The sequence below is a fragment of the Ornithodoros turicata genome, chromosome 5, assembly GCF_037126465.1.
Source record: "Ornithodoros turicata isolate Travis chromosome 5, ASM3712646v1, whole genome shotgun sequence".
In the NCBI taxonomy this organism is placed as follows: Eukaryota; Metazoa; Arthropoda; class Arachnida; order Ixodida; family Argasidae; genus Ornithodoros; species Ornithodoros turicata.
Window position 1 is genome coordinate 34745510 of NC_088205.1, and position 23102 is coordinate 34768611.

General features: G+C 46.4%; 1 protein-coding gene across 1 annotated transcript; it reads left to right on the plus strand.

Annotated features, from left to right (window-relative positions):
- Window positions 1-10587: 10587 nt before the first annotated feature.
- LOC135395502 (sodium-dependent nutrient amino acid transporter 1-like) lies at window positions 10588-21781 on the plus strand. Its single transcript, XM_064626677.1, has 10 exons — window positions 10588-11177; window positions 11874-12008; window positions 16711-16814; window positions 19441-19574; window positions 19633-19748; window positions 19822-19950; window positions 20036-20135; window positions 20204-20304; window positions 20376-20540; window positions 21180-21781. The coding sequence occupies exons 1-10, from the start codon at window positions 10614-10616 to the stop codon at window positions 21348-21350; spliced, it is 1719 nt and encodes a 572-aa protein (XP_064482747.1). The 5' UTR covers window positions 10588-10613; the 3' UTR covers window positions 21351-21781.
- The last annotated feature ends 1321 nt before the right edge of the window (window positions 21782-23102 follow it).

Sequence of the window (23102 nt, forward strand, 5' to 3'; positions counted from 1 at the left end):
TGCCAAAAGTCAATTTCGGATCTCTTATAACTTTATATGCAACCTTGTTGATTTCACTGAAGCATGAGGTCTGTATTTATAATTCATATTACATTAGGGTTTCTTCCCTCATCTGTTGGTTCACAAATATAGACTGTTGCAAGAGTGAAAACATGGTTTTTATTTACAGTTTTTTTTTAAATTAAAAGGGCAGCTTTCATTTCGGCACGTCAATATTCTTTCAAATTTGCAGCTATACTCAATATGCATTAGATGTCCCACGGCATCGAGGTACGACATCATGTCTCGTTCGCCATTCTGAATTATGGACTGCTCAATGACATTCTTAAGCAGTATCACAACTTTTTATGAATTCCAATGCCCTTAACGCCGGCTTTTTCAGCTTTTTCAACTGACCCTAAGTGATTTGGGAGAAATTCACAGCACACCCTCGAAGAGACTAAAATTTGTACAACACCGACCAGAAAAGGAACCCTGTTGGAAAATATTTCAGTGTATAACTCCCACCGTTAGATATCGCGCAGGCCCTCTTCAGAGCACTTTTTTACTGTATAACGCGCGCATTATACACCCGAAAATACGGTAGTTAGGTTGAACGTGGGTTAAGGCGTCTCGCTCGGTGGTGTCGTGCTGACTGGGAGGCGCTGGGTTCAAATACTACCACCGGTAGTGCAGTCTGAGGATTTCCCTGGGTTTTCCGAAGACTTTCGAGAGGAATATCGGCACAGTTCCCCCTGAAGTCTGCCCAAGACGCATATTAACCCCCTGTCCCCCCACTCCTTCCTGCTGTCCTCTCTCCATCTGCCTTCATCTGTACGTCGCTCATAGCCACCGCTCATCTCCACATAGCCGCATCTCGCTCATAGCCACCTCGCCGTCGCTCATAGCTTCGCGGCGCTAACACGAAAGTAAAAAATAAAAACATAAATAAAAAGTGAAGTTAAACACGACCATAGTGACACCAGTTTCCATATTTAACATCGCTGAGGTGACACTGAACATGGCTCGAAGCCTTGTTTCATTCGTCATGCTGTCCATCAGGAGTCACCATCTAAAATGTTTGTAAAATGTTTTTGTTTTTGTTATATTTGTAGATTATATTTACACCTTATATTTGCAAATGAAAGGGTCCTTGTTTTTGGCAACGTAAGGTAGTTGTCGGACGAGCACATTCATTTCTTGCACACGTCACCATCCGGGCGGAGCGTGTAAGTCACGCCCACTTGCTGACAGTCCCGTTTTGCCTAATGAGATTGCACGGCAGTCCCACTTCGCCTAACGGCTGTTACCCCTCCCGCCTCTTTAATCCGATAATCCGAGTTAGGCAAAATGGGAATAGGCGAAATGGGATGTAACCAAAAAATGTCCCCTGAGGAAAATTCACTTTTGGCACGCGTGGACTGGTTGACTTCGGACGTTGACTTTTTACCATATAGGACGGTGTGAATGTTTGCACCGAAGCGAGTAATTGTATATCCTATTCCATTTCCTAATCAAATATGGAATTCAATGTTCGAATTCCACATCGAATTGATGCTTCTACTAAACTGAATATATTTGAAGAGACCCGGCACATGGAGAACACACACAAAAAAAGAAGCGCTATACTTACGCATACATATATGTACCGTACATGTTTGTATTCCAATATACGTTGTATATGTATCCAATTACGGTTATTCAACGAGTCGCTTAATTTATTCGTATACAATTCCATTTTAAAATGACTATTCAGTATTCACACATAGCATTTCTTTGCCTAGGTAGTCGCTGTGCGTCAGTTTTGGTGAATTTACTTATTGTGTCTTGCAACAATGCGGCCTGTACAGTCATGGGGCTCCCGAGATGTGATACCGCTAGACATATTGAAATATATTTTTGTCTGTCAATTTTGCTGCTTTCGCCCCGCATTTTATTTTCCTCTTTACACATCACCGTGCACGTCGATCTGCACACTTCTAAAAAAGAACTTGACATGCTCCTGGTCAATCCGAATGACGTCTTCTCTCCTGATTTGTTTAAACTGGACGGCAGGGTGTCGAACCGAAACGTTTTTCGTTCCGGTTTTCGTTCCGGTTATATCATAAACGATCCGGTACCGGTTCTGCTCCGGAGCAAAAAAATAACGGTTCATACCGGTTTTTAACCGGTTCCGCTTCTGCTGGGAATATTCATCCCCCCAACAAAAAATCGATGTTACAAAATGTAAACCCGTTTAATCCGCATACATGGTATTTAATATTAATAGACAGCTGTGAAATTGGTAGCTCCTGGTTCCTGTAGGTTACTGTCTGTTCAAATGGGCTGTCTCTTTTCTTGAAGCGCATGCTACAAACGGATTTGTTTGTCGTGATGTCATACGTAAAGTACTTTCTTGCTGGGTTGGAGCGATCGCGTCCCATCCGTCTGTTGCTACTGTCTAGCCAGCAAGCACCACCGCACGAGCACGACGCAAATCAAGGAACACGTTCACTCACAAACGCGCCCGACGGCTCCGTTTTATTTTCTTCGTGTCCTGTCCACAAAAGAGTTGCCACTTCGCACGGGCTTGCCCTCGCGTATACGTAAATGTATTCAACTTAGCTGCTCTCAAACAAGGACACGCGTTGCGCGACATTACCGATAAAGAAGCCGTTATGCAGCCCTCTTGGGTCGCTGTTTAGTTGAGGAGAGTTTGGGGGGATCATATTAAAACGAACACTACGGCACATTGCTAGAGAGTCACATGTACCTCTAAGTCTGTGTGCGTGCGCGAACGATAAACCATTACAAAGGGAGCCTAAGGGTCATAGTATACCGACGTACATTCCACCGCACCCGTAACCCTCGTATAGTATTCATGACATGACTTCAGAGCACACGACGTCTGTTTCATTCGCCTATCCGTAGTTCAAACCAGCGAAGTTTTTTCTTGTACCGAAAACCGTTAAATATATTTTTCGGTTTCCCTCCTGAGCGAAAAAAACGTATACGGTTTCGATTCCGTTCCGGTTCGCACCAAAATAGCGGTTTTTTTCGGTTTTCGGTTCCGGTTTTCGGTTCGCTCCGACACCCTGCTGGACGGCGGACACTTCACATTTGTGCTGATTAGTGGAGAAAATGTTAGCGCTAAATGTGTTAGCGCTGCGAAGCAATTTTTGCTGTACGCGATGTACAGGCGTGGACAGAGGGCAGCAGGAGGGATTGTGACAGGGGGTCAGTATGCGTCCTGGGCCGACTTCAGGGCTAAGTGAGCCGACATTCATCAGGAAAGTCCGACGGAAAACCCAGGGAAAACCTCAGAGAGCACACCTGGTGACAGGATTCGAACCTGTGTCACGTTGTATCAACGAACGTGAAATTGATTGCGGTGTATTCCCTACGAGAAATCGCAAGTGAAAGTAGGTCGAGCTTTCAAAGTAAAAACCCTTAGTAGGTGGTTAGGAATTTTAGTATTTATTTTGAGCCGGAGGACATGAAAACCTGCAATATCGCAACCGGGAATTTCGCAAAAATTCCACGCGTACCAAGAGTGGATGTTTCTCGAGGAGACATTTTTTCCGGGGGACATATTTTTCAGGGGACATTTCTTCCGGGGACATTTTTTCCGGGAACTTTTTTTCCGGTTCCCTTACAACATACATGTATCCTTCGAAACCTAGACAAGATATCAGGAGGTCGAAACTTAAAAGGTCGAAAAATTAAAACATCGAACGATCAGAAGGCTGAGAATTCAGAAAACCGAACTATCAGCAGGCCGGAAAGCCAGAAAACCGAATTACCGTAAGGTCGAAAATAAAGGAAGCCAAGATACGGAAATTGTTATTCCAACTGCGATAAAAAATGAGCTCTACAAAGTAAGTAGGATAGAATTGTTGAGAATTAATACAGGGAATAAATCGTTTCATCAAACTTCCCTTTAGATAACGTACTTTCGATCACTTAGGCAGAAAACGAAAAGTAAAAGTAGAGATGACTGTGTTATTGCAAGTGTTTATTGTACATGACGACAATCACTTTCGGGTTGCCAAATATATAGAGCGACACCATCTCCTCTAAAATTCATTGAGTGGGTAATACAAGTCATACACTGGCAATCACCCACCAGGCACTTTCTTTTTGTAAACATGTCCCCAAGAGTCAAGGCAGCTGAGACGCTCAGACTTGCAAATGCAAGTTGCAGTACATCAGTGCAAATAGTGTTCCGTGAATTTTGGGAGCAAGCCTTTTTTTTTTTTTTTTCAGAACTTGCCATTTTTTGAGTCGATATACCCAATAAGCACCCTTCTTTTGGGTGTAATATGTGACACCCCTGTTACACCCCTCATTGGACCCCGAGCCCGAGAACTGGGAAGACTGATCGAAAGCCAGAGGCCACCAAGAAAGGAAAAATATATATTCGAAAAGTTACATCTGCTACATCAGGTAGATCCACAACGCTGTGCTCAGGACAGGCATTGGGAATTCATGTGCTAAATGCTTTTTATGCATTTAAAATAACTTTGTATGACCTTGTCCAGCGCATGCCATTTTTTGGCAGCATCCCTCGTGTACTGGGGTTGATCTTACAGCTGTGGATAGAGAAAGAGCTTCTTTCGAAAAAGTTCTGTTAAAAAGTGAATTTCTACGTGGAGTCTTTTTCAACGTTTTATTCATAAATTATTTATTTCGCAGGCATCCTCTTGAAATTCCTTATTTTTCGGCCTTTCCATAATCCAGTCTTTGTCTGTTTGATATTACCTCATAAAAAAAGAAAAAAAAACTGTCTTCTGTCAACACATCGGGAGAGCGAATGATAACACCACTCGGTCTCACTGTGCCTCACCCCTACCGTTCTTTTTACGTGCATGCGATGCGAGACGAATATTGTGTGGCTGTGTCGCAAAACTTTCCTGGTCTATGCCGCCTATTCTCCCTATTCTCACTCAAGGCCTTCCCATTATTTTGTGACGACCTACTCAACGTGGATCTCTTCAGACAGGTTTCACGACCTCAATTTCGCGCTTCCGCTGCCGGAAAAACCCCTTCTGGGATAGGGTGCCAGAACAGTGACTGCATTCCGCGGAACGATATGAAGTTCTCTTCTGACCAGCAATGTGGCGCTACTGTACGATGGCAAGACGGGGCAGTTCACGGAGCCGTACATACCTTAAGTTTTTTCAATATTGCGAACAACCGGAGGCATGGACAGACATGACATGGACACGTAAATATTCAAGAAAGAATTCCGCGTAAATGCTACTGATTACATTTCACATATGTGCTACAGTAAACGAGCTACGAACTTCCAAAAGCGAGAGACCGAACTTATAATTTTTTTGCAGCTTTCGTAAGGTTTTTAAAAACTTCTGCAAAAAAAATTGCAAATGTCTCCAATGCGAATTTTTTGAAATTCTAAAATCTATCGAACAAGGCCATTTTGATCGAAATCGGTTCAGTATTAGCTGCAAAAGATCGCATGGTTTCGCCCATAGAGAATACATGGGGCCGCCGGAGGTCGTATCCCCTCTTAACGCACTTTTGGTCCTCGGTGAAGCGTAGCGTCAGTGGAGAGAGGCCCTCTCATTCTCCCCCTCGTTTGTTTCTTTATTGCGCGCCTCGGCTGATAAGAAACGTTTCGGCGGGCGAATATTTAGCGATTGGAAGGTCTTTACGAAAGCCAAACACCTGATTCCTTTGACGTGGCTGACATCATGTTGTGGATCTTTGGACAGCTTCCTTTATTGTTGGAAAGCGATTGTTCTGAGGCAGGAACATACAAATAGACAAGCACAGCACAAACCTCTTTCTTCTGTTCCTTTATTGTATCTTTTTAGAGAGCGCTTGCGTTCTGCTAAAACTCTCTAGTGTCTGCACAATGCGTTTCATGTAATGTCGTCCCACACCACGGAGTTACCGTGTAAACGACGTATTGCGGAGTATTCACGCAAGTATAGAGCTCGCACATTTGTCGCCACTGCTGCGGGAGATGCGATCGCCTTCGCTAAAGAAAATGAACGTAAGCGACGTTGCGCCGAGAATGCAAGGAAACGGCGTGCGGCAAAGCGCACTACTGTTGTTGCCGAGGAGGGGCCGAGGAGGGGCCGAAATACGCGTGACGCACATGACTAAACCATACTAAACCTCGAATACATCCGTATAACTATTCGTTACCCGCCTACTTGTATAATGCCGACCCGAACTGCCATACGCACACTGGCCCAAGTCGAACGTAAGCGTCGGCGCGCAGAAACCCAGCGTGTGCGTCGAGCGGCACAGGAGACGGTCAATTTGGACATCGTGGGTGATGTGAATGTGCCGACCACACGCAACGGCACAATGGTAGACTAGTTGAATGATAGTTCACGAGAAGTGTTCACACAGAAGAAGCATGGTTCACACTACTGCGTTCCACTGCGTGCGGACGCGGGCGAACGTTAGTTACCGCGGCAACAGACGCGTGCGAGACATTCCGCAGCAGAACGCATTGAGTTCGCCCAAGCTGAACTTTCTCCGACGCACGCATCGAGCCGCAAGCGGGAGCCAATCGCCGCCTTCTACGCTTGCGTGCTGAAGCGCTTCTCCTTCTCTGTGTGACATGAATCTCAACAGGGCATGAATCTCAACATGGAGTGCATGGAGGTTGCAAGAAAGAATGATGCAGGAATAATTACACTTTTTTTAGTTAAACCAAAACTAATACCCCTGTCAGACGTACTAATTTAGTGTCACTTTCAGCGAGTACACTTGCAGTAAGTGTCATTCTTTCGGAGTCACACGGCATCTTTTAGTGACACTAAATGCAAAGTACACTTACGATGAAGTGAGTTCGCCAAACTCACTTCACTTTGCCTGCGACAATCAAGTACGTAGCCTCCACGGCAGGGATTGCGTAACAAAAAGCTTATTTTTGGAAAAGGAAAGAAACAACCCAATCGGAATTTACTTTTGAACAAATTTGTTAAGACAGCGCTGATTTGTATAAGAAAGACGTAAGGATTTTTTTGGTGTGATTTACCGGTACTCTCGTACACAGACTGCCCAGTAGAGTTCGTAATCCACTTCGCGGCAGCCATATTTGTTGACATTGCACGGTGGTTAAGTGTTGCCGGCGAAATCGCAAAATACTCGCAGTGAAGCACTGAATAATGGAACACAAAAAAGACAGGCCGTCGTGGTCTGAGATAGAAACCTATGCTATCAGAACATGGGAGGACCAAGCGCAACGCGAAATCTCATGCTGACATCGCGGGCCAGTTGCACGCGCAAGACATACTAAAGACCACCAAAGAGGTGAAGAAGAAGATTGAAAATTTGTCAAATAAATATGCTTGTGTTGGTTCGCAACAATTATATTTATGACGTTAAATCGACTTCAACTGCGACGAAAATCTTTATGAAGTGTTTCTGGACGTAAGAAAAATGATTTTACCAAGAAAGTATGGTGCACTCCCCGATGTTAGGTGGGAGTTCAAGCTCGCCCATCGTCATCACCATGACTGCTTAGTGACACTTACTTATGCCGTGTAGCAGGAGTGTAGTGAAAGTGACATTACAGGACGGAGTGCACTTCAAATAAGTGACACTAAATTAGTACGTCTGACAGGGGTATAACTGCAGTTTGGGTTACGCCGAACTTAAACGTGTACTTCAAACTTTCCGCAATAACGCTACGTGAAAGGCGCGCATTAGCGCATTAGTGCCCGCATGTATGTGAAGAGTCCAGCGGATTGCTTATGTCGTACGTATACGCACGCATGTGTCTGCACGCAATGAAACGCAGTAGTGTGTGAACCAAGATTTATAGTGTGCGCTGCATGGACTACATCTCCTAGAATAGAATAGAATAGAAGTAGAAAAAAAAAAAGGAAACGTAGGTCGCACTGGTGCGACCAGCTGTTCTATGACGCTTGATGCGTGGAAGCATCGAATGATTTAAAGATTGCTGCAGCACGTATGTCCTTGAGGACCATGTCAATTGTATGTCCATTGTATGTCTCTAACGGCCTTGGTATCTTCGATGGGAGGCAGTAGGTGCAGTTGGGGTGGATTCGAGCGAGGAACGAGTGATTCATGACTACATGATCCTGCTGCAGTAATCACAAACACATTCTGTGCATTGCCAGAATTGAAGGCTACACAGACCAAGAGGAATCGTCCGAGTGATCGTGTACGGTCACACAAATACGTTCAGGTTCATGGCCTTAGGAATAAATAGCGAGTTTTAGCAGATCGGAAGGTCTTAACGATAACGCTTCGGAGAACATGATCATTGAATCGACCGATTCCTTTGAAGTGGCTTACATCACGTTGTTGATCTTCGATTTGACAGCTTCATTTTTCGTATCGTTTCCGTAGAGTGCTTCCCATCCGCTAAAACTCCCGAAAGTGTGCGCATCCGAAATGTCGTCACCGTCGTCATACATCTGTCGCATTTCATACGCGTTTGGCAGTGCGCAAAGAGTACAGTCATGTTTTTTGTTAAAGATAACAAGAACAGAAGTGTCTTTGAACATCGGAGCAAAATCATATCTAATCTATTACAGTGGACAGAGAGATGACCAGCGTGTTCACGGAGCCTGATATTTATACATCTCTCTGTGTGCCCGACATACACTTTGTCGCAACTGAGGGGAATACGATCAACAACCTCCTTCTTGAACAAAGGGCTTCCTTTGCGCAGTGGTGCACTCAGACGCTTCTTGATGACAATTACCTTTCAACATAAACCACAGAGCTTCCGAGGGGCTGAGATGACAACCGGTACCTTAGACCTACTGCGTACTCTCTTAGATTATGGGTAAAATTGTCCTTAAAGGGAGACTTCGCGAGGATTCGAAAAAAAAAAAAAAAATTGTTGAGCATCATACTAAACACGAACCACCCCCTCGATACCGAATGCAACATTTGCATTAATTTTGCGCGAGTAATTAATTCGTAAATGATGGCAATAGCAAACCGAAACCGAAATGCGAAGAGCAGAAAACAGAGCTCCATACTACGACGTTTCGTCAGGAGGAGGATTTCGTGACGTCACCCAGCATTGTCGTCTGCTTCCAAGCCTGCATTCTTTCCAGACCTGTGCCCGTTATTCACAAAATTAATTGATTACCGTTACCGTTACCTATATGGAAAAAGTAATTGATTACCGTTAACAATTACAGGACTCCGAATGTAATTGAGTAACGAGCAGAAAAATAACGCGTTACTCCGGTCGTTACTCCGCATTTACCCAAATTATACTCGTCTTTGTGTGCCTCAGCAAAAAGAAGAAAAAAAAGAAGAAGAAAAGTTCATCAACAGAACACCTGAAAAAACACTGAAAACAAAGACGCCTAGGACACGTAGATCTGTGCGTCTACTGTAGTTATCGCCCGGGAAGACGTTGACGCGATTGTGGAAGATCATTGCGTGAAACTTCCCCATGACCCACTAAACCTCCGAGGGAGAGGGAGACCCTGAAATTCTAGAACAAAGGCTGACGGCACGAGGTTCTTGACTTTGGGCAGAACATCTGAAAGATGAGGTAGTCTTTGCCGGAAAAGTAATCAATTACTGAGTAATCGATTACTCAGAAATGTAATTGATTACTCAAAAAACTACTTTGACATTGAAGTAACTGATTACCCGAAAAATTACTCAAAAAGTAATTGATTACAAGTAACGCAATTACTAGTAACGCGTTAAGCACAAGTCTGATTCTTTCTCCCTTGCCCGATGCCGGATGGTGTTAGCAGTGTGTTGCTTTCAGCGCGAAGCGCTCGCTTCGTAATAATTCGTTTGAGTAAAATCAGCGCAGCTTTGGACAGAGATATTTCGTACACATGTTCCTGACATCCCGAAGATTACGGATATACCACAACCTTTGTGGTGATTTTGTTGCGGAGTCCCACTTTAAAAGGCACCTCCGTCAGGTCATTTCTCTGTCTACTGTAAAAGATGTGGTTGTGCTCCGATGTTCAAGGACTCTTCTGTTGAGGGAGATATTTGAAGCCTTCATTATCGAATATATAGTGAGAAATGCGTGAGCTGTGCCTCCGTTAGTCTCCTTCCGGAGGAATGCAGGTTTCTTGGAGCGGTTTATCACACGTGTGATCTTTTAGATAACTAGTTTTGGTGTATATAAGGTCTGTTCAGTGTAAATAAATCTTAGTTGGAAGTTCAGCGTGTCCCTGCCTATTCCTGTCCGTCGTGTCTTAGTTTCTGCGCTGTCACATCATGGTTGTTATTGCAGTAAAACTAGCAGTGTTGCAAATGTGGCTTCGTACTGCTGACCACTCCCAACGAACGGATAACGACACCTGTTGCTATGACTTACTCAGTCGATGCGGTGCACTGACATTTCGAAGAAACAAACTACCATATTTCGTAAGAAACATCGACTGATTCACACCAACAAAACACTCTCATCAAAAGTGTCTTGCGCTGCGGGGGAACAGACCATCTTCGATACAACGGCAATACAAACAGTGTCGCATGAGCTCAAAAGGAACTTATGACTAGCACAAGACGGTACTCTTACCACAAGCGATCGCGGTTACAACACTTGGTGGAAGGTGAAGATGGTTACAAAAACGGCGGACTTAAGGTAGGTTCACATTGCTGCGTTCACGCATGCGCTTACGTGTTGCGTGCGCTTACGGTGGACTATTGCCATGGAAGCGGAAAAACGCAAGTCCATTTCACCGACGCATCGAAATCAGTTCAGCCAACTTCAACTTTATCGACGCAAGCCATCTGCCCAATCGAGTTCGAGGAATGCGCTCTGTTACGCCAGCGGCGTGCTGCTTCGAGCAGAGAAGCGGAGAGAGGGCTCATTGGGGGAATGTAACGACCAGAACGCAAATATGGGAACGGGGCGACGTGCGCGAAATAGTCAGCCCGTTGTGCGAGGAAACGCAAACCGCTGCACGCTGGCGTACTCGCTCCAAAACGGATACCCGACCCCTGTCAAATCTCGCTTTTTTGCTAACGAGTTTATTATTGGACATGTACGCAAGTGCAACTGTACTGTACACGTATCAACGCGTGACACTTATCTCGATGTTTTTGACTTGTCAGAAAACGATCTGAATCCGCCTTCCAGGAGGTACGTCCTAAAGGATTCCGGGGGGTTTTCCAATCTCTCAGCTATGGACTGGAGGATGGTTCTCTGTTACCTCCTCACTTGGACTCTCATGGCCCTCTCTACGTTCAAGGGAATTCGTTCTGTTGGAAAAGTACGTTAGAAATAGTCTTACACAGCACAAAACACACGTGACTGCCCGAGCTAAAATATCGCTGAAGGATTATGCCTTCATTAAAGCTAAAACCCAGACAAAGAAATTTTATTCATTTCACTTGGTATTACGAAGCAAGCCATCTCGAAGTCTCGGTACGCAAAATAGAAATATCATCAGTGAGCATTACCGGCTTCAACATGTCATAGTCATGAGTTATTGCTTCCACGAATTTTCGAAAGAACCCGCGAAACTTGATAGGTTCGGAATCTCCAACAGTAGGCGCCATGACGACCTCTAGAGTCTGTCTCCTAGTAAGGTGCCTCACTACTATCGCCCTCCATGGAGTCAAGAGGGAGCTATAGTATTGAGGCACACTATCTCCAAGCAGCAGCGCGCGCACTCTCACGCTCTCCATTCCACGTTGGAACACTGTCAGCAGCTGTGATGAAGGGACTGAAAGCGACCTTGGAGGAGCGGTGTTGCCAGACGCATGGCAGATTGCGCGCATTGTAACGGCATACTTCTCAGAACTATGACGCATTTTTAAAAGCATTTTGGCAGGATACAATATGAGAAATTTTGTATATTGCAAAAACACATAAACATAAATTAGGTCGGCTTCTGAAGACACGAGATTTACTCCGTAGTGGCACACTAATCATTTTGCTATTCTTTATCGAATGTGAACTGTAGGTGGTCTACGTGACATCATCATTTCCATACGTCATCATGTTCTCTCTGCTTATCATCACATGCATTCAAGACGGTGCCTGGACAGGAATCAAGGCTTTCTTTGTACCGGAGTGGGAAAAGATATTACACATTGAGGTGAATAGAAGCCACGTATTGTGTTATTACAAATTCGCTTTAGTTCCTTTTTTTTGTTTCGTTGGATGAACAACCTCATTAGCGACTACCGTACCTCTCAAAAGAAACACCGTGCGACACTTCGTTCCCAGGCAAATATACAGGACGGTTACATGCATCGATGGGAACCTGTACTTCACGTTTTACAGCAAAGTGAGCTCATCCGGCTCTGAAATCACTGCAGGCGTGTCCGCCAGAGGGAGCCGCGGCCAACGTCACGTGCTCTCGAGAACCAATGAGAACTAGCCGAGTTCTTGCTCCTCTGACATCATAGTTCTACGCGGAAGTTTGTTCAACGGTGTCTATGACGCCAACCGTACAGCGTAGGAAAATAATTCTTAATGCGATAGCATTAGTGGGCTAGCTGCTCAGAAATTCTTGTGCTCTGCGCCGAAAACTCAGCTCAGACGATAGATGGCACCACGGGAGCCGTGGACGCGGAAAAGTTCTCTCCTTTTCCCGTATGTAGCTCGCGTGTGGAGGGTCACTTGAGATCTCGCTGGCCGTCAGGAGTGCGTAGCAAAGCATAGCATCGGGCGTTTTTGCTAGGAGAGGTCATCACGAGGCAGCTGCGTGCATTGGAATGCTATGTTATATTTAGGGTTCGGACTTTTCGGGGTTTGTCAAAAATCGGGGGTGTTTATCGGTGTTTTCAAATTTTAGAAAATTCAGGGTTTTACGGGCTTTTCAAGGATTGGAACGGCACGAGGAATGGGTTGCCGGAGCTGACGGGGGAAATCAGAAGCGAGCGATAAAAAACAAAGAAACATAGCTGAATATGTTGTTTCGAAGCGAGATGCTCAGAAATTCTGCAGGATGCTTTCCCACCACTAACGTTGAAAGTCACCCGGCAAAACATACAAATCACTAGGTTTTCTCAGGCACTTGAAAACACCTCGAATTCCAAATGTTGACTGGCTTAGGTCATTGCCAATGACTCATTGGCCTTGCAATACAATAGTGACCCTGCAATAGAGGCTAGGTGGAGGCTACCACCCATTGGTCTATATATTTGCGGTGGTGAGCTATACTGGGCTGTCTCTTGTGGGTTCAGTCGGAATTCTCCTCGTGTGGGGCATTCTATCCAGTTCTGAGACAGGAAACAGCCAGGCTATGCGAACCCAGGGCCGTTTAAGAAAATCGGAGTTTTGCGGATAAATCCGAAAATAGTAAAAATACCGGGGGATGTTTACCGGAGTTTATCGAAAAAACCCGAAAAGTCGGAACCCTCACTATATTACATCTTGCAAGCGAGACTGCCAAGGCGGGAGAGCATGACAAACGGTAGTTCTCAGATTTTCCATGTCAATGGCCGTTGTCTAAGCTTTGCAGTAAATCTAGTTAGGCCTGTCGTCATCCCCACAGGTTTCATGTGAATGCTTGAGATCATTAAAATCAATGGCACTCGAAGCACATGGCGAAAAAGAAAAAAAAATAGCGTACATCATTCACTGGAACTGCTTGCCACCGGCAACGACACGACAGTCGACTTTGAGTTTGATTGTCAACTTGGCACGCTGAAACGTGCCGTTCCTGTAAAGCATATCAGCAATAGTATTAGTCTGATACGAACACAGGTCCTCCTGGCCGCTGTAAGAAAAAAAAAAAAAAAAAGACTTGAGTAGGTCGCATGGCCAGGGGAATGAACGTGTAGTACAATTCTATTGTTGGGAAAAACTCACGTGACCTCAAGCGTTGGGCCAATCGTTGGACGTCGGTTGAGTAGCTTTTTGCTTTGCTTTTTTTTTTGTCTCCCTGGGTGACCTGTGACGCTGGCGAGGCTTTCCCTTTCCCATCTGTTCTCTCCCTCTCCCCCGCTTTGGCGGTTCGGGGCAGTTCTGGGTGGTTCTGAATCTCCGTTCGCGTCGAGTGAAATAAATCACAAAATGTGGAAGCGTTGGCTGTTTCTGTTGCACAAAGTGCTTTATTTTCCAGGATAGGTATTTCCAAAGCACAAATACGAAGTCTGCTGTAGCTGTGCACAACACGAACATGATATGAACATTGTTTCTGAAGTTCGGATGAAATGCCGAAGCAACTTTGCATTCACTGATAGCTGATGTCTCACGTGGAAGATTTCACAGTAGAACAACAGTATATTGGCCGCACAGGCACACACATTCAGAGGTCCGGCATGACAGAGTCCATATTGCTGCTTGTGTAGGCGCCTGGTTGATCCGTCACAAAGGAAACTGTGAAGCTGCTATGCCGAAAGATGATGATCCAACCACTCTGAGTGTCATATTCATTCTACTGTATCCATGCAGATGCTAGTCTGAAGCAGATATGAGTTGAGTGCTTATACCTGAACAAGAAAGGCGAGGATCAGAAGCGTGAAAACCAAAAATTCTACCTGCCAAGATGCTGCGTAGATGCCACAGGTGCGGCGCTATATTATGCTAAGCGGCAAAATAGAATAGGAACTGACTTACCTGTCATCGAGTGAGTAGCGGAAAAACACAGTATTCGTCCTTCTTGAATCGTTGTCGCACCAAGCAAGCGGCAGACCTGCCTTCCACTTATCTACCACTCAATTGACTTGCAGAAGTATCCATGAGGCACCGAGTTTTTCAGAGTCGGTATCGACAACATGTTAGGGAAGAACACTAAAAACCATCCAAAGCGGTACCGGCGTAGATGCTTTGCTTGCGTCCCTGCTGCACCCAACACATTTCGAAACTTTGCGGCGAGTTGCTGGAGTTGCTCCGGTACTGCCGACACGGTCGCCGGCTTGAGCGCGCCAAGGAAAGTTCATAATTTCACACCAACCAATGAGCACTCGCACACCGGTGGAGCGGCCTCAGGAGCCAATGGGCTCGTGACGGTTGAGAACTCGCGCTTCGTCGTAAAAATTCTGACGTTTCATGACGTTTGATGACGCGAAATGCTCGCAGCGCCTCACTTTAGTCCGCAAGTGAACTCGCGAGTTTCATCCCCTTGGCATGGCGCCCATGGGGGGGGGGGGGGGGGATATATTTATTAGACGAAAAGGAAAAAAAAAAACCGGGGAAAGGTCAGCCAAACGGGACGTCGGCTTGCTATTCCAGAAATAGCTCGTAGAAAGCTCGTTTATGGCCCCCTAAGAGGGATATGCAGGCGGAAGGTGGATGGTTGTCGTGTTGTGCGACGTTCAAACTCATTGGTGGACAAACTGCGGGCTCGAGGTTCCTTCACTTTCACATCGTGCAACTGCGTTGCGAGATGGTTATGTGTGCTACTTAGCACTGACGTAGCCAGGGGGGTTCTGGGTGTTCAACCCGCCTCCCGGAAATGGTACATTTGGTAGTGCATTTGGGAGAGGGAAACGAGGGAGAATCCTCCTCTCCTATGTAAATTCCCCATGAAACCCCTCCGGAAATATCTTTCTTGCTACGCCGCTGTTAAGGTACTCATGGTGCGGCCAAAGACGTTTTTCTTCACGCCAAACCCCACAGCGCGTTATCTTCTCCAGCATTACATCATAATTACAGTTGTGCTCCTACATTTGACCCATATCTGCAAACCATTACGCGTAATTTAAAATTATCCCCGCATTTTCTTAGCAGTTCAACGATTGCGATCGCATAACTCCTCGCTGGTTGCATCAGCTGGGAGACCACTAATTTTTTTCTGTCTCAATAATCTGGGGAGAGTACGGAAATGTCTGAGTCGAACTTGCCCGCGTGATCGTTGCCGACTTATCAGACGAATTTCCGGTGGCGCACGACGACGTATCTATCCGAGCTACACCTACAGAAAAATCGTGGAATTTAAACTGTGCGTAACAAAATAAATTTAACAACGCAGCTTGGGCGATTGGAACTGTTCTCCGCTAGGGTGCCTACTAACCATGTCGTCTGCTACGAATTTCCGCCATCTTGAAGCCCACGCGCAGCTTGCGCTACGCTGACAAGGGTGTAACTATACACTGCACTTTCGAATTGAGCAAATAAATTAACAGAGGACCTCTCCACCCTGGACAGAGGGAGCTACTATGCAGGCACCATAGTCTCCGCTGAGTAATGTGCGGGTACCGCTATAGGGGTGCTAAAGTTGCAGAAACAAACATAAGAGAAATAACCACCCATGTGGGAGTTCATTTCGGTGTCTGCACTGGTAGCGCCTCTAGCGGTACCCGTACACAATTCTCCGGAGACCGCCATCTTGACATCGGTATAGCCTACTCTAGTGAAGCCAATGTTTTAAACCTTTTTTTCTTTAATAAACCTTCATATCCCCCCCCCCCCCACACACACACACAAATTGCTATGTGATGAACCACATCTACCAAAGCGTCACAAGCCCTTCAATCTGATGAAAGTGGCCCGAAAATTGAAGGAAGAGCTGTCATGGCGCAACGGTAGCATCCCTGATCTGAAATCATGAGGTCGAGTCCTGGCGTCAGCATAGTCCGGAGTTGTTTGATGATTCTGGGCGTTGGAGGGGTTTGTGTTTTTGTGTCGCCGTCCATGGTTGTGGCCCGCCTCGGCTAATCCTCGTTGTTTAGGGAGGACCGTTTCGCTACGTCTATTTAGTAGCGATGGTGACGTGTGTCCAACGGCTTCTGTGCGCAGTTGCACGATAATTCTAAAATACGCTAGTTACATGTAGTTACTATAGGTACTCAAACATAATACGTATCCACTCGGATTTTCAGTCACCAAACAAACACTTTGTTTTGCAGGTGTGGTTTCGGGCATGCGAACAGTCGTTCTTCTCGCTCACTACAGCGTTCGGACACTTGATAATGTACGCCAGTTACAACGACTTCAGACACCCAGTTGGACGGTACAGATTCTTTTGAATATTATTGTGTACTAGAAAAAGCAAGAACAGTTGAAGACGGCATACAAACGTATCACTTTTTATTCCTTGTTCGACTATTCGTCACACGTTCGACATCCTCACGGAATATATTCTAGTGGAGGAAAACGCAAAAAACTGCTGACGGTGCAGAAGTTCTGTCGCTTGTTGTGTCGCATCGTGCGAGAATATCTGGATTCCCGCACTTAGCAGACGTCTGCGGTCGTCTGCTACTACGGCCACGAAAAACGTGACGTTGAGCACTTGCGATTACGTGGCGCAGTGAGCAATGACGTTTTTCGCATCTTCCGCAGTAATATTCTGGAGAATAGCGACTTTTAGTACATCGGAAGAATTCTACGACAACTATACGATAAAGGAAGTTGTCAAATCCAAGCTTAGCAACGTGATGTCACCCGCTTCAACGAAACAGGGCGATTGGCTTGTCATGTTTTCGGAACCGTTAGCGTGAACACCTTACAAACAACAAAAACATTTACGCCTTTTCGCATCCATGCGCGAAGAAGTGACAGCGACGCGCAACAGTTTGCTGTGTTGCGGGCGCCACGTCGGTCTGAAACCACAGCCTATCGCGCACTTCGTCTCTTGGACTCGGTGCCTCGGCTTCGCGTTCCCTAACTTTCGAATCTTCTTGGCTTCGTCTCATTGCAACCGCGGTGGTGGTGGTGGTGGTACTAGTGAAAGAGCTCGCCGTTGTCGGCCCCCCCAAATGTGGGCAACGTCACGACTAACGCTCTTGGGGGAACGTGCGTCCTGGGCCGACTTCTAAGGGAACTGTGCCGACATATGTCTGACAGCGTCTGAAGAAAAACCCCAGACAGCACAGCCGGCACCGGGATTCAAACCCGGGTACCTCCCACTCCCGACGTGACATGGCCAGCACGCTAACCACTCAGCCACGCGACCTGGTAAGAAAAGGTTGGAGAAAGCACGTGACAAAGCGTCTCTCCACTCCGAAAGCAGCAATAAGGGGCATTCTCAGACGGGCCACAGCACTATGGTGAAAGAGATGAAACAACGTGGTGATGATGATGACGGAACTGCTTGCAGTAGACGGCCACGCTTAGGTGGGCAACGTCACGACTATCGCAGGGGGGACCATGCGTCCTTTGCTAACTTCACAGGTAACTGTGCCGACCAGAGGAACCCAGGGAAAACACCCAGACAGCACAGCCGGCGCCCGGATTCGAACCCCGGTCACCTCCCAGTCTCGGCGTGGAATGCCATCACCGTAGCCACTAGGCCACGGGAGATGGTGAAGTAGCTTGGTCCTCACGTGTACGTAGTTGTTATGGTACCTTATTTGAGAGCGATCCAATGAGACCGTTCTACGTGCACGTGGGGAAAGAGAAAAGCTGAGGTGCTTCGCAAAAGGCTGACGCTGAGTAGGCTGACGTTGTGTATACCGTATAGGGATGCTCGGCGCGCCGGCTGCAGCACGCGAACGGCATATGGCATCGAGCGATTAAGCGACCCAACGCGCATTGGCTGCACGAAGACAACATGACCCAACAGTGAGGGAACGCAAAGCTCGCGTGGCTGAGTGGTGCTGGCCATGTCACGTCGAGACTGGGAGGTACCTGGGTTCGAATCCCGGTGCTGGCTGGGTTGTCCTGGGTTTTCCTCAGACGCTGTCAGATATATGTCGGCACAGTTCCCTTAGAAGTCGGCCCAGAACGCACATTCCCCCCCGGAGCGTTAGTCGTGACGTTGCCCACATTTGTGGGGCCGACAACGGCGAGCTCTTTCACTAGCACAACCACCATCACCACCACCGCGGTTGCAATGAGAAGAAGCCAAGAAGATTCGAAAGTTAGGGAACGCGAAGCCGAGGCACCGAGTCCAAGACGAAATGCGCGATAGGCTGTGGTTTCGGACCGACGTGGCGCCCGCACACGCGCAACGTTGCCCACATCTGTGAGGCCGACAACGGCGAGCCATTTCACCGCCACCACACGCGCAACACAGCGAACTGTTGCGCGTGGACGATGTCATTTCTTCGCACACGGATGCGAAAAAGCGTGAATTATTATCTGCTCTCTGATTTGCTGCTGCGCCAGCTACGCCAACCAATGGCGGGCCCAATAACATGTCAGGACCCACGCAGCGACCTTCACAAAAGTTCCCTCATACAGCTATCGCTGTAAAAGTCGCTGTTGTCACGCGTGTGAATACGCGATATGTAGAATGCGCAAAAGAAGAAAGAACGAATGATAGAGAAAAAGAGAGAGGTTGAAGTGACATGCTGCCTCCGTAAGTAGCGCCCCACGGCGTCCGTTGAAGACGAATCTTCTGTGGGGAATGAGACCCCGCGGCTGCTCGCAACGCTGATGCTACCTCATACGAAGCTGATTACGTCACGCCAGGAGATCGGTCCGGGCCTCCAATGTCACGCTGCGCTACTCACGGCTGCTTTTTCAGGGCGCTTTTAAATATGTTTTTGTAAATCTTATGGCGCAATGACAAGAAACAGTACACCGAAAATATTTTGCATGGCAGCTCCTGATAGGGTGCATGATGAATCAAGCAAGGTTTCAAAGGATGTTGCCACTTCAAAGGGCTGAATGTGTTCCTCCCCTTTTTCTTGCAGGGACGCCTTTGTCATCAGCATAGTCGATACGTGCACCAGCATCCTTGCAGGATGCGTCGTGTTCGCAACATTAGGAACTCTCGCGCATGAGTTGCGAGTAGATGATATATCGCAAGTCCTCAAGGGAGAATCGGGTAAGACACCACGAGTTTGACGTAACGCTAGAAAACATGGACTGTTTCACACGCGCAGACTTGGGCCTTGCATTTGTCACCTATCCGGAAGCTCTTAGCCGCATCTCCTTTGTACCTCAGCTATGGTCCGTCATGTTCTTCTTGATGCTGTACCTTCTAGGACTTGGGAGCAGTGTAAGTACTACATAGCAGAACACCGATGAGGACGCAATCCTGCGAAGAGCAAAACGTTCTACTATTCCTTCAGATAGGAGATGTTGAAGTCATCATGACTGTGCTGAATGACCAGTATCCCTCTCTTAAGAGATGGCGCAGTTACTTTTCGGTTCTCACCTGCGCTATTTGTTTTGCAACAGGTCTCATCTTGTGCACTGACGTAAGTTTGTAATCATTGTTTTAGCAGCACATATGCTGCCGTCTTTGTCCTAACTACTGTATCGTTTATTTTCATTCGACTTCAGAGTGGGAATTATCTTCGGCTTCTGTTCGACAACTACGGCGTTGGGCAAGCTGTGTTCTTGTACGCCATACTGGAAGTTGTCGGCCTAATGTGGATTTACGGTATGTATCAGGTTGCACATGGACTGGTTCGGCGTACAAACGGCTTTGTACCTTACTCCTTAATTCAGGATGGAAAACGATATGCAAGGACTTTGAGTACATGCTCGGAAGCAAGATATCCTGGTTTTGGAAAGTCACGTGGGGATTCGTTACGCCTGTAGTGTTAATTGTGAGTATCGTGCTGTGAGCTTAGAGATGGCTTTTTAATGTGTATGTAGTGACAGGATTGTTTTCTACTAGGCCATCTTTGTATACGGCAATATTGGCCTGGAAGAGGGCGGCAATTCAAAGCTTCCACGCCTGGGTCATGTCATCGGCTGGCTGCTCGCAGCTGTCGCCATTGGTCAGGTTCCGCTTTGGATGATTGTTACGTACATCACAGCCCCCGGGGAAACGCTGGCGAGTGTAAGTTTTTATGACATGTTCAAATATAGCAGGTCGACCCCGGACTTCATTGCAAGAAATAAAAAGTTTTACGTAAAAAAAAGGCAACCTTACGTTGATATTGAGTCCGATTACAAAATGCAACAAAAACTGCTGTGTTCTTTTTTAAAAACAAAGTGTGTCAATGTTTCCAACCGGTTATTAAACATATTCTGAACAAAACAGCTAAGTAACACAGCGCAACCGACAGCTAATACCGTATCTTGAACCAGCGACATTACGGTGGAATCAGATTTAACGGGACGTCAGTTCAGGAAAAAGTACGCAGGAGGGTAAACTATCGCGAAACCACGCACATACGAACAAAATGGGCGATTGTGAGGCTTAAACGTTTTGTTCGTCCTAATTGTTCCTTCAGCCTTTGCAAAATGCACGTTTCATCCACTGAGGCAGATTAGATGCGTTACTAAAGTAGCGAGGTGCACAGCATAACATAGTAGGAATTGGCACGATCCCTTAAATAAATGTTTAACGGATTGTCTTTTGAACGTGATTCGTACTGCTGGTGCCATATAGTCGGTGCCTATGGGTCCTGCAAAAACATTTATGCCCATAGAAGAAGTATGTCAGAGGGATAATAACAGCATACGTGCGTTGCAGAAACTGAAGTCTACTTTTACGCCAAACGACCAGTTCGGACCTCGAGACCGAAGGATTCGCAAAGACTGGAAGGAATGGGTATCCGCTGGAAGACCCGATCTCCCAAAGAAGGATCAAGAGAGCAGCAGCGGTGTCGATAACCAGTGTTTCAGTATAGAAGCGAGTGGATGATTACATCGCCATCACCGCTATTTATAACAGGACCTGCAGGTGGGATGTAGACTAATTTTTTTTTATATCGGACGTGCGCCTACGAGTCGACGGAACTGGGTGAAATCACGTGATCATAAAATATGGTTGTGGTTACGGAAGAGACAACGATAAGACGCCACGGACGTGATATGCTCATAGACGGAGACTCCCTCCCGCACTCAGCGCATGCTACAAGTGCTACATAAACTTCAAATTTGTACCAGAGGCACTAGTCTCCAGATCTTAGTTTTGTCAAAATAGCTTCTATCTTATGTATCGCTCAGCTGTACCTATCTATCAGCAGTGTGGTACGCACTTCCAATACCGAGCGCTGATGTCTACAGGGAAGTGAAGCAAGGCGCTGCTGGGCGCCTCGTTCACCAGATCAATAAAGAAAAGTTTTAATCCCTGCCAGACATTACTGCCTAATCACTCTGCCTGTTGCTGTAAGTCACAAATCTGCTGCAGGTAGTATTGGCTAAACTACGGCAACGACACTTCTACCAGCGGCAGCATAGCGGGGAGGCGGCGGCGGCGATGTTGGACAATGCCCGATATCGGGTTAGATCAGGTTAGCTTAGGTTATTTTAGTGAGGTTAGATTAAGGTTATAGGTGAGGGCAGCGAAGCCCTCATCTAGTCGCCGTCAGACTGCTGGATTCCGAAACCAGCAGCCTTGGCAGTGTAATACGCTACGAAAGTAGGCCAGGGCCTTTCGCTTAGCCCCTCAGCTTTTCCATTTCCCTCGTGCACGTAGAACGATCTCATTGCATCGCTCTCAAATAAGGTACCACAACTGCACGTGAGGACCACGTCGCTTCATCTTTTCACCATAGTATTGTGGCCCGTCTGCGAATGCTCCCTTTTGCTTTCTCAGTGCACAGACGCTTTATCACGTGCTTTCTCCAACACCTTCTTTCCCTCATGCGCAGAGATGTACTGCGTAGCGTATATTAAGAACCTCATAGTGATTTATTATTGTACACAAAAACTTCAAAGTGCAAGCTAAACGGTACTTGAGCGCACAAAAAAGAAGACACAGGAGTTTATTTTTTTTATCAATCAATCAACAATCAACGCTTTTTAGCTTCGAGCTCCTGGAATTTCTGCAAAGTTTCACAGTATTACGCAATATTTTTACGATCTCAAACTATAAAGTTCGCGGTGGACGAAGACAGATTAACAAAACACAACACGAGCGCCCGTGTTGAGCCCTCGTGTTGTGTGTGTGTGTTTCTTTTCTCTTTTTTTTTATGTGTCTTCGCCAATGGCACAGGCTTGCCTATCATGGAGTTTATCCACCAGCTAATCTGCATCTACACCATTCTGTCTATAAGTAGAGATGTCACGAACTTTTTGCGAACCTGAGGTTCGCTGTCGAACCTGGTGGTTCGCAAGGCCTCTACGAACCTTCGAACTTCAGCCGGGTTCGCAGAGGTTCGCAAAAGTTCGCAGGCCTTTGTCGTGAAAAGTTACAATTGATGTGACTAATATGGCTCTTAAAATTGAAATGTCTGAAGAAAGGAAACATGACAAAACATTGGTTTGGCTAGTCAGTACAAGTTCACGATGAAACGAGCGCAGCACGGAGAGGGGCCGAGAAAGAACGACACCACGCAGGCACTCAGTAGCAACAACGGAAATTTTATTGGAAACAACCGTTCTACACCACAGGATGTGTAATCGTGATTGTGATAATGCACCCACATCTATCAAACCTACCCTTTAAGTC